Source organism: Dromiciops gliroides, chromosome 1, assembly GCF_019393635.1.
Source record: "Dromiciops gliroides isolate mDroGli1 chromosome 1, mDroGli1.pri, whole genome shotgun sequence".
NCBI classification, from domain to species: Eukaryota; Metazoa; Chordata; class Mammalia; order Microbiotheria; family Microbiotheriidae; genus Dromiciops; species Dromiciops gliroides.
The window spans coordinates 617674435-617693575 of record NC_057861.1 but is presented as its reverse complement, the minus strand read 5'-3'; the positions used below and the strand labels follow the sequence as shown (position 1 = coordinate 617693575).

The window sequence follows — 19141 nt, the reverse complement described above, 5'->3', positions numbered from 1 at the left end:
GTTGCTCTTCCTTTCTGAGACTCCAGGTCCCAGACCTCATACAGAGGCTTGTTTTGATGACATCAGATACTATTTATGCTTTTAAAAATGGTTTCTTGATGCTTTTTGTTGTTACATGGCTGTTGTGTCCCAGTGACTTCTGCCCATCCCTCTTGCCCCTACCCTCTAAGCTTTCCTTTTAACAAGTAATAAGCCAAACAGCCCTGCACATTCACCATACTTATGGCCTGTGTCTTCCGAGGCCTGCTTCATTGTCACTCTTCTGAAGTTCAGATCAATAACTGCATTCTGTCTGACTTCTGGTGTCTCTTAGTGTTGTTAATTATTTACTTTTTTATTCATCTGATATGTCTTACTTTGCCCTGCATCCTTTCCTGTATGTCTCCCTAAGTTTCTCCAAAATCTTCATATTTGTCATATTTTATGATATAATAGTATTTCATTATATTTATACACCACAATTCATTCAGTCTTTTCTCAGTTGATGAGAACTGAGTATCCAACTGGGCGTCCTGTCCTGAGCTACCACAATAATTGCCAATATGAATATTTTCACAAATGCCATACTTTTTTCTCAATCTTTGACTCTTTTAGATTATATGCCTGAAACTTTATTTTTTTTTTCTAACTCAGTAAAATAATTTTTTAGTAATTTGATTAGGCTGACACTGAGCCCATACGTTAATTAGGTGACTTTACCTATCCATGAACAATTAATATTACTTCAATTATTTGGATCTGAGTTTATTTGTATAAAAAGCATTTTATGTTCACCTCCAAACAGTTACTGTGTCTTTTTCGGCAGGAACACACTCAGGTATTTTATACTGTCAAGTTATTTTAGATGATCTAAAACAATATTAAATACTGTTGCTGACACATAATGTAGTTTCTCTATTTTTTCTTTTGATTAAATCTATTTTAACTTTGGGGAAAAAAGATTATATGCCTGGTAGTGGAACTGTTTATTACCAAGGTGCCCACATTTTGTAATCTGTAAACACTAAAATATCAGGAATCCTATAGTATCCAGACATTTTCTCCCTCTAAGTGCCTAAGACAGTGTCCCATGCATTTTAGGTGCCTAATAAATATTGTTGAATTTAACTGAGTGCCACTTTAAGTAGCAATAACCAGACTGGTGCTTAGGTTGGCCTCCTTCATGATGGAGGGCAACATCACCACTTATTCTCCGGCTCGTGTCCTGCAGGTCGCACCATCATCCTTTCCACTCACCACATGGATGAGGCAGATATACTGGGAGACAGGATTGCCATAATTTCTCATGGGAAGTTGTGCTGTGTTGGCTCCTCTCTGTTTCTGAAGAATCAGCTGGGAACAGGCTACTATCTGACCCTGGTCAAGAAGGATGTGGATTCCTCTCTCAGTTCCTGTAGAAACAGCAGCAGCACGGTGTCTTACCTGAAAAAGGTGAGTCTCCTATTCCAGGTCTTAGGGCTAAGTAGAAATTAAGGGCTGCTTCTGTTTGATTCCTCTTGCTGCCTCATTCTTTGACTTTGAGGAAAACCGACTCCCCTTTCTGCTGTTGTTTTGCTTATTCTGGTATATACCAGGTCTCATGGAAGGCTGTCTGCCCCAAAGGAGAAACAGAGAATTGAGGATGACTCTGGCAGCAAATTAAACCTATGTAGGATGCAGTACAATGCTTCAGAGGCATAATGACTCATGGAAAGTGCTCCCAGGGCTTTTTTTACCAGTAGTAGGTGACTCCTGATGTTTGCGTAGAAAAAGCAGAGAAGGAGAGTGAATAGCATGGGAGTAGGGAAAGTGGGGATTTGGCCCAGCTTCACTTCTTAATTGTATATGATCTTGAATAAGCAATTTGTCTCTAACTGCTTAAAATTCTTCATGTAAAATTAGGGTGATTAGATTACACTAAGGCAACAAGCATTTCTTCATTGTTTTTATGAGCTAGATACTGTGCTAAGGGATTACAAATACAAACATGAAAGCAATTCCTGCCCTCAAGGGGCTTCTTTTTCTATTTGCTTGTGTTCTTATACAGTTCTTGTGGGGATTGATGAGATCATACATATAAGGCAAGGTGTTTGTAATTCTTTGGAAGACATTTATGAGCATCCATTTGCTATCTATTTTTTCCTTTTGCCTGTTATTTTTCCCACTGTGACAACAACTTATTTTTTGAGAGTTGAAGGAAAGTCAATAGCCTAGAGTAAATAGCCTGGTTCCAGGGTTCAGCCTGTTAGCTGTGCACTGTACCTTTGAACCTGGGGCTCAGATTAGCCAAATCAAGTCCTTAAACTTACAAGTAGGAACCCTTTTTTAAAAACCAGCTAACTTACTAAAAGTGAAAAAGAATAGTTTTTATTTTTAACTTTTTTTTTTTGCGGGGCAATGGGGGTTAAGTGACTTGCCCAGGGTCACACAGCTAGTAAGTGTTAAGTGTCTGAGGCCGGATTTGAACTCAGGTACTCCTGAATCCAGGGCCGGTGCTTTAACCACTGCGCCATCTAGCTGCCCCCTATTTTTAACTTTTAAAACTTCATTTTTAAGAAATTTCTTGACTGGAGAGATTCTCTTTGTTTAGCTCAACAAGCCTTCTCCCCGGGTTGTGACATCAACCTCTCCTTCCCCCTTTCACTTCTCCCAATATCATTATCATTCCTGTATTCTGCCACAGGAAAATAAACAGGGAAAAGAATATTCAAGTTGGAGTCAGAGGACCAGGGTTCAAATCCTGGACCACTTACTACTTGTGGTACCTGGAACAAGTCTGTTCACCTCTCCATGACTTAATTTTTCTCAATTTTAAAATTAAGGGGATGTTAAAGATGGCTCCTAGTCTCTTCTAGTTATGAATCTATTATTCTGTCTATATATTTTAAAATGTTTTCACTGGATGGTTACTTAACACAGAGCCTAACATAGCAGGCACTTGATAAATGCTGACTGGCTAATTCCCAGGCCTGATCCAACCTAAGCACCATCTTAAACTTTGTAGCATCTGGTGTTGAGCAAGGATTTTGCTTGGGACCCTAATTCCTGGTTCTTACTCCAAGAAGAATAGATGTAAGTATACTGCAGTCTTGTAAACTGGTTGACTCTGAAGCCTGGGGTATAGGATCGAGCCATGTGAAGCATGTGCCTGTTGTAGCATCTCAGGAAAGCAAAGTACTTTGAATAATCTGCACGAGGAAGCTGATGCCAGGCACAAAGAGAATGAAGAAGAGTTCTCATTCCCATATCCATCTCTAGGTATAAACATAATCCCTGCTTTCTTATTTGTCATCAGGAGGACAGCGTTTCTCAGAGCAGCTCTGATGCAGGCCTGGGCAGCGACCATGAAAGTGACACCCTGACAATAGGTAATGTCACAACTGAGATTTGCCCCCAACAAGGTTTTGTGTGACAGTAGTCAAGCCTTGACATTCTGTGAGAATGGCTGTGTTGGGGGTCTCCTTGAAAGTTCTAAGCATCATAGAATAGCATGATTTCTTTTTTTCTGGGCAATTTAATCATTTTATTAATAAGGCCAGCAGATTATTAATAAAAGCATGATCATTTGGCCATCTCTCTCAGACCACACAATTTATATGCCCTTCAAACAGTAGGTGGTTCATCAAACAGCAATCAAATCTAATTGGTTAGTGTAATTGGAGGTCAGCTATACTAAAATAAAGGGCTATACCTGACCACACCCAGCCTTGGGCTAGCAGTCAAAGAATGTATACCCTTTTTGATGGCTGGGTTGAGTGACCCCTGGAGGAGAAGCCTTGGAAAAGCATGATTTCTCAAGGATCACTTGTTTTAAACCCTTCAGAGACTCATATATTTTAGGCAATGGGGATCGACTTTTTCTCTCCAAGGGGAAAAACCCAAACTAGCAGAAAGTATCCAGCATCTGGCCTATCTGAGGACAGCATGTTTAACCTAATTGGTATTTGGCATCAGCAGTAGAGATATCTGAATGGAGATTTTTTCTTAATAGCTAGCATTTATATAATGCTTTAAGGTTTGCAAAGCCCTTATAAATGTTACCTCATTTAGTCATCATAACAACCTTATGAGGCAGGTGCTATTAGTTTCCCCATTTACAGATAAAGACATTGAGACAGAGGGGCTAATGATCATACAACTAGTAAGTGTCTGAGGAAGGATTTACATTCAGGTCATTTCACAGTTAATTTTACAGTATTGCCTAGTTAACTTCATAGCCACGCACTTTTTGTTTATACCTATTCCATAGGGACAGATCCTTGCATATTATTTTCCAGAATGTAAGCAAAAGGGGGGAAAAGACATAGGTTGCATGTGACATTAAAGACCAAGAATCATGATGACTGTTGGACTTTGGTCTCTGTAGATGTTTCTGCTATCTCTAACCTCATTACGAAGCATGTCTCAGAGGCTCGGTTGGTGGAGGACATTGGGCATGAATTAACCTATGTGCTGCCCTATGAAGCTGCCAAGGAAGGAGCATTTGTAGAACTTTTCCATGAAATTGATGACCGACTCTCTGACCTGGGCATTTCGAGTTATGGCATCTCAGAGACCACGCTGGAGGAGGTATGTTGGGCAAGGAATGTTTCTTCAGCTGTATAAATTAGGCAGAGTAAATAATTCCAAAGACCAGGACAAAAAAATACCACTGGATGACCTGAAGTTTGTTTGCTTTGGATCTGTTCCATGCTTCAGTCTACATCTAGGAAATGGTGTCTCTGATTAACTACTTCATGTCAGGTTGGAGTGAAAAAAGACATGAGGGAAATTTTAAAAAGAGAAGAATGTTGAGAGCTCAGTAGGGAAGTTCTTTCATTACTGGGCATGCAGAATCCTAATTTATTCAGAGAACCAGGAAAACTGGATGGCAGAGAGTCAGTAGTCCACCCACCCCTTCCCCCACAGGCTCAGGGCATGTTTCCACTTGGACCCATTTGTGTCTGAAGTATTCCTTGAAGTAAGGCAAGGCTTACATGATCATCTTTTTAAGAAGATGGTACCAGCTTAATCGCTTTCTTCCCTTAATGCTTTAAAAGGTCCACAATTTTCTTGGATTGGACATTTGTTTCAGTAGCTCAGATAATGCAACACCTTAGCAGAGAGTTTCATGAGGTGTTGATGAGCTCAGCTCAAGAGCTCCCTCTTAGATGAGATTTTTCCTGGTTTCTTTCCCCTTGTCCCCCACCACATATCCAGGTACAAGAGCCCTCCCCCAAATTTCTAGGTATATATTTTGTAGTTACTTAGTGGTACACATGGTGTTTTCTCCAAATAGAATATAGGCCCTTGAAGGCAGGCCGTGGTTTTTTTTTTTTTTTAATCTCTGTATTCCCAGCACCTAGCGTATTACTCAGCACATAGTAAGAGCTTAATAAATGAGTGTTGAATTGAGTAGTTGAATTAGGTAAATATACTACCCAACGTATGGAAATATGGGCATGGGAGGACTTTTCAGAACTTGTGCTCCTTTGGCATAACTTCTCAGGGTCATCCACTGTAATAAAAAAAATGGAATAAAACTTTGGTGGATCTTTCACTGGAGGGATGAAGTTATTGAAGCTAGCTGGCACAACAGATAGAGCTGTGGATCTGGAGTCGGGAAGACATGACTTCAAATCCTGCATCAGACACTTAACTGGCTATGTGACTCGGGGCAAGTCACTTAACATTTGTTTGCCTCAATTTCCTCATCTGTAAAATGGGGATAATAATAGCACCTATTTTCCAGGGTTGTTGTGGGGCTCAAGTGAGTTAATATTTGTAAAGGACTTTGAAAATCTTAAAATGCTATATAAATGGTAGCTATTACTGTTATATTAATAACATTAATAGTAGAGTCTTATCTGTAAGGTCCTGACAATATGCAATACCTATTTTTTATTACCAATATCATAGAAACATGGGACCTTAGGATTTAGGACTGGAGGAGGTCTTAGAGATCATCTAATTTAATTACCTAATTTCTCAGGGCTTATAATGCCATTCAATTAAATATTTAATTATAGTACTCACTGGTATAATAACTATTTTCTCACCTCATCTTATTTTCAGATATTCCTTAAAGTGGCTGAAGACAGTGGAGTAGATGCAGAGACCTCAGGTAATTCCCCTAGTTTAAGCTATACTGTTTTTGTTGCACAGTTAATTACAATTAACCTGAGCTCACTCACTTAGACTGAAAGGATTTGAGAACTAGAAAGGAAAAATGCATTCTGTTTGTCTTTAAAGTCATTTTTTCCCAAATTCATTTCTAGTATTTGGGGTTCAGTGTGGAATTCATTTGTGAGTAATTGGAGTAGATGAAAGCTAATGTCTCTCTCCCCCATTTTCCCCCTTAACTTCAGATGGAACCTTACCTGCCAGAAGGAACAGACGTGCCTTTGGGGACCGCCAGAGTTGTCTGCGTCCATTTACTGAAGACGATGCTTTTGATCCCAATGACTCAGATGTGGACCCAGGTAAACATCAATAAGAGCTATCTCCTATCATTTGAAACAGCATTTTCTCTCATACTTGCTTCTCAGAAGGTTTTCCTAGAAGGACCTCTGTAACCATTTGCTTTAGATAACATTTATTGTGATATATATAGATAGATAGATATAGATATAGATATAGATATTAGTGAGGCAATTGGGGTTAAGTGACTTGCCCAGGGTCACACAGCTAGTAAGTGTTAAGTGTCTGAAGCCGGATTTGAACTCGGGTACTCCTGACTCCAGGGCCAGTGCTCTATCCACTGCACCACCTAGCTGCCCCTATTGATATATTTTGAATAGGCAACATGGTCCCATGGAATCTAAGATTGGATTTAGGGTCAGAGAGTACAATTTCACTACTTGTGTTTCCTCGTCTGCAAAAATGAAGATGTTAGACTAGAGGACCTCTTCTAAATACATGAAACTGTGAAATTGTTGCAAAAATGAAGACATTGGTTTAATGTTTACACATAGCCAAACTTGACTATTTATGATTATGTTTAGTGTACATATTTTCTCTCTCATATTTTAGCATGTAAGTGGCTTGGCAAATGTCAGTAATGAATCTAATTTGGCCTGGGATCATCAAGTCCAGGAGTTCTTAACCTTTTCTGTGTCATAATACAGACCCCTTTGGTAGTCTCCTTTTGGTAGACTTCTTCTTAGAATAATGTTTTTAAATGGAGGACAAAAGAAACCAGTTATATTGAAATATTTTGCCTCTAATATTCTCCTTGGCATCATATTATATCATAACATAATTGCTTTTTGAAATATGTTCATATTATTTTAAAAAGCAGAATGGTGTCTAAGAATTTAAACTAAAGACAGCAAGCAAATAAATATGATTTTTGCATCCATTAGATTGTAAACTCCTTGAGGGTAAGGACTGTCTTTTGCTTCTTTTTGTAATTCTAGTACCTAGCACAGTGCCTGGCATATAGTAGGCACATAATAAATGTTTATTGGTTGATTTGATACATGTATGTGTGTTCACCTGCCTTTATCATATGGTATTATTTTCATAGTTCTAAGGCATAGATATGTGTGGCCACTGTTTCTCTTAGTTGGATTGTGGTTCTAAGGACTGAGTTAAATATCTTACCTTTGAATGGAGATTAAGATCGACTGAATTCAGATCCTGTTGTAAATAGGATCGGATACTTTGTCTTTTGTCATGAACAATATGCATTAGCATTTTTCTGAAAATGGATTGACTATGAGGCTATAAATGGCTGCAGAGCCTCCAGCTTTGACTGAATGTGCCTTTTCATCTTCTAAACCTGATTTTCAGTCACTGTTCAAGGACATGGACTTTGTTGTTCTCATCATACGGAGGCTGATGGGTGGAGGTTTCATGTTTTGTTTGACATTTTGAACCCTTCCCCATATTTTCAAGGGGGTGATTTCCCCATGATAGCTCTTTCTTTCAGTAGTAGGTTTGGAAGAAGCACATGTCAGGAACTAGAATTTGAAAGATCAAAGACAACCTGAGAATGAAAGGAGATGAAAGGTTGTGGCATTCGACTGAGTAAAATGACTATGGCAACTTCTGAGGTGACACCCAGGATCCTTTTCTTTCAGAATCCCGTGAGACAGACCTACTCAGTGGCATGGACGGCAAAGGCTCCTACCAGGTGAAGGGTTGGAAACTCACCCAACAGCAGTTCGTAGCCCTCTTGTGGAAGCGGTGGCTGATTGCCCGGCGTAGCAGGAAGGGATTTTTTGCTCAGGTGAGAAATAGGGGCTCTGTCTACACCTCGGGTGGGGCAGTGAAGAAGCCATGGAGAAGGCTTTTCTTCTCTTTAGACAGAGAAGCCAGCTAGGAGGTCTGGGAGGCTGGCTATGTAAATCCCTCACAAAGAATGAGAGATTCCTAGATTTATGGGATCTATGAACATGCAAGCCGGAAGCCTAAGTTTTCTAGGAATTGATGGTCAGCTGTAGACTGTGTGTGTATGTGTGGGGCGGGGTGGGGGGGCCGTGTTTGTAAGAGACAACCAAAGTCAGCAGGCAGCTAGGTGGTGCAGTGGCTAGATCACCGGCCTTGGATTTAGGAGGACCTGAGTTCTAATCCGACCTCAGATACTTGACACTTACTAGCTGTGTGACCCTGGGCAAGTCACTTAACCCTCATTGCCCTTCAAAAAAAAAAAAAAAGAGACAACCAAAGTCAGGCACACTGTAACAATTTACATAATCTTGCCTGTTGCAAAGAAAATTAGCTGAAGTAGGAAGACTATCCAGGGAGTCTTTTATTGGAGTTTTCCTATTAATCTCAGCTTTCTTCCTTCTCCTTACCTAATGGTTTCAGATCGTTCTGCCAGCAGTATTTGTCTGCATTGCCCTTGTGTTCAGTCTGATTGTTCCTCCTTTTGGCAAGTACCCCAGTCTGGAACTGCAGCCGTGGATGTACAATGAACAATATACATTTGTTAGGTATGTGCCCCCTGCTCATGGAAAACAAAAGGAAATAGAAAAGATGTACTAAGTGCCCAGAGTGGTGAATGAAGTTACAAAGTGAAATATATCCAGTCCTATTTTATCTTGTCTCATCTCATCTGCCTAAAAATGGACCCCTGCAGCCGCTAGTCTGGAGCAGAGAACAATTAGCTTATCCAGATGATTTCCAAGTCTTATTTCTCATGTGAGGATTAGTATTTCTTTTATGTAGGATATTATTCCTTGCTTAAAGTCCACACCTAAATAAGAATGTGTTTAAATTTTCATAATTATGCTCGACTTTTATGTCAGGACCATTGTTCAATTTAGCAAACATTTTAACTGTGTGTGTAAGGAATTGTGAAAAACTCTAGACGTACAAAAAAGGAAAAACAACTTGATTCCTGCCCTTGAAGTGCATACGGTTTATTTGCAAAGTGGGAATGTGTTACAAGTTAGAATAGATAAAATGCACTTTGTAGGTGAAATAGAGTGATTGAAGAGGTTCTAATAGTGACAGTCATGAGATACTTCTTAACATAAATTATTTGTTACAATAGAAGTGCAGTAGCTTCACTCATGGAATTTCCTAATTGTTCTTTCTCATTGTGGACATTAGCTAGTATTTGGTCTTTAGGCAAAATGTCTGCTGTCTAGCACTGAAAAGGAAAATATCAACTTTTCAGTAAGAAAAGAATAATACATGTGCAGTAATGGAACAAGTGTGTGGAAGAGCTAGGTTAAAAGGAGTGTTAAAACCCAACAAATCTGCCTAAACTTTTTTCCTATTATGTACCTTATATTTCTTACCCACATTTTGGCTTCAGTTCATATATATATATATATATATTTTTTTTTTGGCCAGTTTCCACATCTCTATCTGAAGGCAAAAATAGTGTTGTTGATTATTGTCAAAGGCCTCCAGAGCAGGACCACATCCTTTGTTCTAGTGCGACAAATGTCCATTTTAATGTGTCCCTGATACTCTCTGTTGTTTATAAAATCTCTACACAGATATTGAATCAATTAAACTTGCCTTCTGTTTCCTGGGGGAGAGAAAAAACTCAATTTCCATGCAGAGGAAAATAATTCTAATGTACACTTTGATGGAATTTGTCAGATAGACGGTATTAAGATACTAACTTTTAAGAAGCCCTTTTAAAAATTCTATAAATTTCAAAACTTGATACAAATTTGGTGCTGCTTTCCAGTGTAGGATATATGTTCTGGAAATATAACACTTTGGTGACTTAGTTTTTTTTTCCTATTTTGACATTTAATCTTTAAGAGAAACATGCCTGAATTCAGTTTTTACTTGGAAAATTCCATCTATCTCTTTTGCTAACCCTCATTGATATTTACCTATGTGTTAGACTTATTTGAGGTTTTAAGAAATATGAATTATTTTAGCAGTTCCTTAATTAGTTTATTTCTGGTGTATCTTTAGCAACGATGCTCCAGAAGATGCAGGCACTCAAAAACTCTTAGATGCTCTGACCAAGAGCCCTGGTTTTGGTACCCGCTGTATGGAAGGACAGTCAATTCCGTAAGTACCATTTTATCAGTAACAGTCTATAGGTTTAATTAAATTCCCACAACTTACAGTTTTCATGATGATTCATTGCCTACCAGATAGAAATCACACCATATCCATCATGCACTCTTAATACTTAAAAAAATTCAAAGCTAAAATAACATCTACTTTTCAAAGGAATAAGTACATTGCGGGCCAAAAGTCATGAATGGGTCTGATGTTTTAATAACTTTTTGAAAATCATCAAAAAATTGTTTGCCAATTGTTTATGAGATTTGACTTTTTACATGTAAGGTAAATTCATTTCCTATATATAGTGTATATAATGCTATAGTATTATCAACTAAAAACAAAAAATAAAGGAGTTATTAAATATTTGTGACTTTTGTCCCAACCTGTATTTGTAAGAATTCTGAATTACCCAGAAACAGAGAAGTATGGAAATATAATTATGCTTGCTGTTTCTGCCTTTTTAGCATTTAATTGACAATATTCCTCTGTACTCTATGATCAGAATTTTCTTCAGTTTCTAAGTATAGTGCCATCCTTTTGTAAGGCTGTAAGGTACAAGTTAATATGAACTCGGGTCTTCCATACCCCAAGCCCAACACTCTATTACTGCACCAAATCTTAGGTGCTTCTAATGACTCCTTTTCAATTAATCATTGAAGGTGATAGAATTGTTATGTCCTTATGTCTGGGAACATAATTTTCCAGTCAGTTTTGTTCAGTTGTGCAAAAGCCCTGTTCATACCAGTTTCTTTTCTTTTATACCTGGAATATAGCTAATCCTTAATTCAGGCATTTTTTATTAGTTTATTCTCTTGGTAAGAACTGTCAGCCTATGTGCTGGAAGAAATTTGAAGAAGGCCTAAGTCTAAATAAAGAAAAAAATTTTGGGTCCTAAACCTAGTGATTGAATTAATATAGGGTATTGATTATGAGGATGTTCCCTCAAGCAATGCAGAATGCCATCTGCTATACATCTTTTAATCATCAAGATTTGCTTAGGACACCGAGAGCTTAAGTCACCTCTCCAGGGTCACAAAGTCAGAGATAAGGCTTGACTCTGCGTCCTGGTGGCTCTTAGGTTGTCTTGTTCACTTTTTGAAAATGAGTGTGTTTGTTCATATACAGTCTTTTTCTACTTCTCCTCTTTTTTTAAAAAAAATTACCAACAGTGGCCCAATAGTCACATCAACCATTTCTTCCAGTACCCCGAGATATAATTTGCTTGGACCTGTTGACTTTGAATTTTTTTTAATTGACTTTGAATTCATTGAATGCATCCACATTCCCTCTTATTACTTCCTTTCTTATCTACTATCTCCAAATCTAGCGTATTTGTCAATTCTCCATATCTTCTTATTAATTCCACTTTGAAAACCCAGGTTAGTAAAGGATAGGAAGAGGAGTCGGCTGTTAAAAGAGTCTTTGGAAAATTAAATCCCTTCCAGGTGACTTTAGATTCCATTTTCTACTTTCTTCAGGGATATGCCCTGTGAGGTAGGTGAGGATAAATGGACTACTGCTTCTGTCCCTGAGTCTGTGATGGACATCTTCCGGAAAGGGAACTGGACAATGCAGAGCCCTTCACCTGCCTGTCAATGCAGCAGTGACAAGATAAAGAAAATGCTTCCTGTGTGCCCCGCTGGCGCAGGTGGATTGCCTCCTCCCCAAGTAAGTTTATTCTCAGCCTATAACAAAGTGATGGTATGGCAGATTTGGTTAATGTTTGTTAAACAGGAAAGGTTAAGATTACATCAATGAAGATTTTCCAGTTTTTTTTTTTTTTAGATTTATTTTTTTTTGCAGGGCAATGAGGGTTAAGTGACTTGCCCAAGGTCACACAGCTAGTAAGTGTCAAGTGTCTGAGGCCGGATTTGAACTCAGGTCCTCCTGAATCCAAGGCCAGTGCTTTATCCACTGTGCCACCTGGCTGCCCCCTTCCAGTTATTTTTATGATCTTAGTCTAGGTGAGGTATATTAATGTTCTTATTCCACAGGTGAAAGTACATAGGTCTTTAAAAAGTAGTATCTTTTTTTTCTTTTCAGTGCAATCTAGCCATATATTTGTGCTCTTCTCTCATTCTGTAGTACACAAAAATCAACATTAAACATTTAAGAAACATCTCTTTGGAGTATAATGTTCCTGCTTCTAAACCGAAACAAACTACTTAATGTCTCTTTAGCAGATAAACTGTATTGCACTCTGCTGATGCAGTGAGGGTCTTTTGCTGTTCAAAATATTGTGCATGTATAAAGCAATTTCTCTGGCACACTACCTTGGGACGTGGGGTGTCTGCAATGAGGATATGATAGATTTTATCACTGCCTTCACTCTGCCTATTGTCAGTGCTCTAAACTCAAGCAGAATACCTAAGAACATTTCTTGAGACTTTAGAAAAGAAAATGTGGCTGTTAATGCTTTGTATGTTAGGAGTCAGTCTCTGTTAATGGAAACTCAGCATGTAAACTGTAAGAGGCATGAACAAATCCTCTTGCATATTTCTGAGTTGTTATTCCTTGTTTATTTGTATAAAATAATTATTGGGAAATAATTTTCCTTCTGCTAGTTTTAGCATAATTTACTGAGTTTAAAGACTAGGGGGTAGTTCAGATCTAAGTACAGTGGACAGAAGGAAACAGTAGACTCCATTTGTTGGTGCCTTCCCTCTATTGATTATCCCCAATTTATCTTGTACATATCTTGTTTGGACATAGTTATTTATGTGCTGTCTCCCCACTAGTTTCCTTGAGAACAGGGAGTGTTTTTGGCCTTTCTTTGAATCCCTAGTGCTTAGCACAGTGCCTGGCATGTAGTAGGTGCTTATTGACTACTGACTGACTTGATTATTGGCCTGACTGGGCTACTGCAACAGCAATTTTCTATGGCTTTTGCTATGTTATTACAAGGAGTCCCCAAATCTCATAGCTGTACTCTCCAGTATTGTATCCATTTTCATGCTATAGTGTTCAGGTTGAACTAATCAACTGAATAGTAAAGACAATTGTATTTGATTTGACAGAGAAAGCAAAACACATCTGACATCCTTCAGAACTTGACTGGAAGAAACATATCAGACTATCTGGTGAAGACCTATGTCCAAATCATAGCGAAAAGGTGCTTGTTTTGTAATTTATGTTCCGTATTAGAAATTATTAAGGGAACCTTTTTCTGATATGAATGGAGTGGAGAGGAGAGGAAAACCCATATTCTCTATATGGTGATAACTTGTTAAGATGGGATCTCAAAATCAATTAGATTATTTGTAGTGATGTGTTTTCAATTAATTGCTTGCTTTCCTCTATTAGTTTACATGCATTGCCCCATTTGGCCTTTACAGCAATCCTATAAACTATATATACAACAAGAATTGTGTCTTATCCCAAAGTCATGCAGCATCTATAAGTAGAAGAGAGCTAGAATTTGAATATAGGTATTGGGATTCCACATTACCTTTCAAAAAGATGCTTCTTAGTTGGGTTTTTCAAGTAACTGTAGATAAGAGCTGAAAGCTCAAATGATTGAGTGATCAGAATGAGACAGCTTTAAATTCTCAATATCTTCATATCATTCTGCAGTAGTTGTTTGCAAATTCATCATTTCTTTGGGGGGAAAAAAAGCAGTCTCTTTAAATCATATGATTAGGATTGTTTTAAGTACTGTCTTTGTAAAATAAAAATGTCCAGGCATCATGGATTAATTTGGTACATTAATCACATTAAAAAGGGCACAGTTTGTAAGCTTAAGAACAAAGAACCACATCATGATTGACTTCCATCCTACCTCTTGCTATTTTTATTATCCCCTAAGTATTCTTCCCTTTCCATCTTCTCTTCCCTTAGTATTTCGATGTTCAATTTTACTCATTTCTCACTGGCAGGAACAGTTTTAGTGTCTTTGAAATGATTTTGCTTCTTTGTCTTTTTCCCCCCGCAGCTTAAAGAATAAGATCTGGGTAAATGAGTTTAGGTAAGTCTATGGCTTTTTTTCTGTCATTGGTTTTTCTTTGATTCCTCAGCCTCATGATGGGAATGATGAAATGTCTTTTGGCTTGCACAGTATTCATTTGGGAATTTTATATTTGATTGAGAACTACATGAGGAACGCAGAAAGTGTGAGGAGAAAATGGGATGAATAATATGGAATTCCTTTTCGTTTGTGGAATGGAACCACAGATGCATGGTCCAAAGCAGGGACCTCAAACTCAAATAGAAATGGAGGTCACATACATAAGGATCTCTGTGGGCTACAGATTGACTTAGTTTTAAAATGTAATATTATCTGTGTTATTGTATTTTCATTTAGTTTGTAAAATGTTTCCCAATTACATTTTAATCTGGTTTGGACTGTACTTGGTAGAGTTATGGACTTGATAGGGCCCATGGGCCACATGGTTGATACTTTTGACCTAGAGGTCTGTGAACAACATAAAGGTTGGAATGCCTGGTGGGACCTAACTATTGACCTCAAGTATCAATTCCTCTCACTTTCTCTTGCAACCCCAATGAGCTTATATACTGACCCTACTTACTTTTAACTTCAAGTTTGACAGAAAAGATGGTGTTGTGAGGCATCCAAGTATTCCTTTAGTTATATTTTACCCCCAGAGGCCAGATGAGTTGTCATAGTCTTGAGGGATTTGAGGGTAAAGAGTCAAAGCTACCAGTGGCTGCACAAGGCTCCAAGTGGCTAGAAGAAGAGTTCAAGGTCACTCTTGAGCTTTGAGTTCAGGATTTTCTTAGGGTGGGGGAAAAGCTATAGCAACCCATGACCACTTGGAGCTTTGAAGGAAAATGTAGATGAGAAGAGGACAGGAAACAAAATAGAGAAGGGAAACAGGGAAAGCCTTTTGGCAGTGCTTTGCACTGATTCAAAAGTAGGGTGGAAGAATTAGCACAACCCATAGAAGACATGGTGCCAGGATCTTTCTCACTAGCCTCCTTCCCATTTCTTCCCTGAGTGCTGGTGAGTTTATTCCTACACACCTGGGCAGAACAGACACAGACCCTTGGAATGTCTCTGGGATTCAAATTACTAGGCATGAACCAACTCCAACTCCAGGGCCAACGTGGAACATAATGCATCCCAGCCTACCAGCCTCCAGGCTTGCTCAAGTCCCTAAAGGCAGACAGACAACTTGGCCCCAGCAGCAAGGGAATACACTTTACCATTTTCTCCTCAGACTTCAGGATTCTGATTTTGGAGCTACATGTTTACCTGGATCCTCCTTAAATTTCTGTAATTCCCACCTTCACCCACAAGAACTTCATAAAGTAAACTGAGGGCAGAAATAGTTTAGACTGAGCCTAACTGCAAATTACATTGTGTTTCTAGTTTTGGATTTAGTTTGAAGAGGAAGCAATCCCAAGTTTAAATATAAATTAGGAAGGCTGTTTGGGGGTGAGAGACACATTGCAACTATTTAATCCACTGTTAAAACAACTGTCTGATTTTTTTCAAGGTATGGTGGCTTTTCATTGGGTACCAGTAATGTGCAGGGATTACCTCCAAGTAATGAAATTAATGTTGCCATCAACCAAGTGAAGAAACTTTTTCAGCTGACCAAGGTATGGCATAGTACAACATCTCCCAAATCATGCCTGGAAAACATGTATCTCTGTGTATTGGCACATGCATTGGCAAGTCATGTCACAGACAGAGCTGATAACCGGGAAACATTGCCATTCATTGTGAGGAAACATGCTAGATATGGTCACTGAGACTAGTAAATCTTTCTTTGCCAATTGCCTGTGTTGACATTAACCAAGTTCCCCTCTGAGATGACTGTGGATTGGTGCTAGGTGGCTTCAACTACTTTACATAACTCCTCCTGTCTCCTGCCCCATTCCTCACCCTTTGTTCCTAGGGAGGAAAACATGAGCTTGGAACAAGCTCTATAGATTCAGTGTCCAAGGCTAGAGAGACATTGATAATAAAATAATATCATAAACAAATCAGAATCGTTGGGACATTTGAGTGCTAGCACCTAGGGTGGGAGAAGGGAAAGAGAGCAGGAAACGAGTTTCGGACTATATCAGCCTAGAGAAAGAAGTTATCTTCTTTTCTGGCCACCTGGGAGTGCTGGGGCCCTGGCTAGGTGCAGAGTCCCTATCGAGCCAAAGAAAGTGCCAGGCTTTGCTTCACTCTATCCTACATCTTGTCACCTCTCAGCACCTATCCAAGTGGATCAGCAATCCCCTATCTTGAGGCAAAAGGAGAGTCACTTGATTTAAATCAAAAGTCCTTGAACCTTTATCAAAAATAGTTGGTGATTAATTTCTCAGATAATCTGGTTATATGAATCTTCCCAGTGAAAAAAGCAAACTGGGTTTGAAAGAGACATTCCTAAAACAACAGCTAGCTATTTTCTTTTTCAGTTGGCTTTTGTCCTTGATTTGGTATAAAGCATAGGTATGCACACATGCATGTTCATACACATATGCATACAAAGCCCGAGAGTACAGCTGGTGCAGGTCAACATCAGGACTTCCTGACCTCCCTGTTAATGCCTTCTGAGTCACAGCATTGGCTTGTGCCACTGCTGATGCCTTTCAGGAATGGTGAGACTCACAGAGGCATGGTGGCTCTCTGTACCAACCAGCCCACCCCATATGTATTCAGTTACCAAAACAAGGTGCAATATTTTAAAAGGCACAAGGCTATCTTTGCATGTGTGTTCCCCTTCATAAGTTTGTATATTGTCCATGGTTTTCAGATTAATGAAGAGAATTCAGTCAATCTAGGCAACTCTTGAAAGTCTTTTTCGGGAGATGGGACTTTGGAGGGTAGACAGTAAATGAAGGAAAGTCTTTTTCAGTCCTGGGAGGGAGGGCTAGCTTTGGAGTCTGGAAGTCATGGGGTCAAGTTCTGCCTAGGACACATACTGGCTCTGTGACCATTTAAGTTCTTGGTTTCCCAGACAACTTCCTTAACATTATAAATTAAAGATGAGTAACCTATCTCTATCAACAGAAGGAAGTCTCACACCAGAAGGTCTTTAGACTGGTAAAATTAAATCTAGATTAAAAAATAATATAAAAGAGTACTTACTCTTTTATGGATGCCTGTGTACTCCTTATAAGAGTAAAATTCTCCTTGCCAGTTTGGAATGTCACATTCGGTTTTGTGTTTGTTCTTCGCCATTTATAGGACAGTTCTGCAGATCGATTTCTCAACAGCTTAGGAAACTTCATGACAGGACTGGACACCAAAAATAATGTCAAGGTAAATCCCTGTCATGGCCTTCATACCTGGTAGTGCATCATGAAGAACCCTAGGCTCAATATTACCTTCCCTCAGAGAATAAGGTTGAGTAAGGCTGTTCATAAGAGGAAAGGACAAATTTGTGGCTGCACCTGGTAGGCAAATAGGTGTCATGGTGGATAAAGTTCTGGGCTTGAAGTCAGGAAGACCTGAGTATAAATCCAGCCTGGGCAACTCACTTAGCCTCTGCTGCCTCAGTCTCTTCAACCAGAAAGTAGAGATAATAATAGCACCTACTTCCCATGTTTGTTGTGAGGATCAAATGAGATATTTGCAAAAGCACTTGGCACAGGGTCTGGCACATAGTAGACTTCTATTAAATGCTTCTTCTCTTCCTCCTTTCTCCTGTGTGATATGTGTTTGTAATCTATTTTTTGATTTATATATGAACTTCTTTCACAAGACATGTATAAATTAGGTATAAATGTCCAACTCTGGGAGTGGGTTGCTTGGAGGGAGTTCATTCAAAGCTAGCATTTTTGTCTTTCAGGTGTGGTTCAATAACAAGGGTTGGCATGCCATTGGCTCCTTCCTGAATGTCATCAACAATGCCATCCTCAGAGCCAACTTGCCCAAGGGAGAGAATCCCAGCAGCTATGGCATTACTGCTTTTAATCATCCTCTGAATCTGACTAAGCAGCAACTCTCCGAAGTGGCTTTGTAAGCTTTATGAGTGGGGAAAGAAGAGAGTACTGGGGAGGCAGGGTTCATTCACCTATTTAATTTGCCCCACATTTATCAAATGATTACTCATTGGAGGCACTATCATAACCTCTGGGGGAAGATAGAAAGATAAATAATTAACTTATAGTCCTGGCCCTCATGGAAATTACAGCTCTGAAAGAGTATTTGACATATGGAAATGACTCTAATACAAAATAGAATGTGGTGAGGGAGGGAGGGAGGGAGAGAAATAGAGGGGGAGAAAGAGAGAGAATGAATATGTGCTTCACAAGGTGTGACAAGGAAAGATCATTTCCAAATTGAAAGATGGGGAAGAGGCATTTGAGCTACAATTTTGAAGGATGGATAGGATTTCAACAGGCAGAGGTATGCGGATTTTGATAAAGTATGGGAAGAGCCTTCCAGCTGTACAGAGTCGGGGCGAAGGCATAGATGCAGCAAAAAGCACAGGATGTGTACAAGGAATGAGAAGTAGTACAGATCGGCTGGAGTACAGAGTCCACAGTAGGCTGTTGTATGTATGAAATAAGGCTGGGCCTCTCCCACATGGTAAATCCTTCAGGGCAGGGATTATGCCATTTAAAGTTTTTATATCCCCAGACCTTAGCACAGTGCTATGGCAATATAGTAGGTATTTAAACAATTTTTGGAATTTTAAATGAGTTGATACTCAAAGAGTCTGATGATTTTGAGAATCGTTTCCAAAGTATTATTACTGGGTTACATGTTTTAATTTAGGATTTCTAACACCCA

The 19141-nt window shown here is 39.0% G+C and overlaps 1 protein-coding gene across 1 annotated transcript in view; it reads left to right on the top strand.

Annotated features, from left to right (window-relative positions):
• The window catches only part of ABCA1 (ATP binding cassette subfamily A member 1), a 154139-nt gene that overhangs the window by 114760 nt on the left and 20238 nt on the right, over window positions 1-19141 (top strand). Inside the window, exons 23-36 of the mRNA XM_043973487.1 lie at window positions 1211-1431; window positions 3275-3347; window positions 4346-4548; window positions 6034-6082; window positions 6327-6440; window positions 8043-8191; window positions 8773-8897; window positions 10348-10446; window positions 11925-12114; window positions 13464-13558; window positions 14378-14410; window positions 15903-16008; window positions 17591-17665; window positions 18195-18364. Of these exons, the coding sequence (XP_043829422.1) occupies window positions 1211-1431; window positions 3275-3347; window positions 4346-4548; window positions 6034-6082; window positions 6327-6440; window positions 8043-8191; window positions 8773-8897; window positions 10348-10446; window positions 11925-12114; window positions 13464-13558; window positions 14378-14410; window positions 15903-16008; window positions 17591-17665; window positions 18195-18364 (1702 nt within the window). The remainder of the gene's footprint in view (window positions 1-1210; window positions 1432-3274; window positions 3348-4345; window positions 4549-6033; window positions 6083-6326; window positions 6441-8042; window positions 8192-8772; window positions 8898-10347; window positions 10447-11924; window positions 12115-13463; window positions 13559-14377; window positions 14411-15902; window positions 16009-17590; window positions 17666-18194; window positions 18365-19141) is intronic.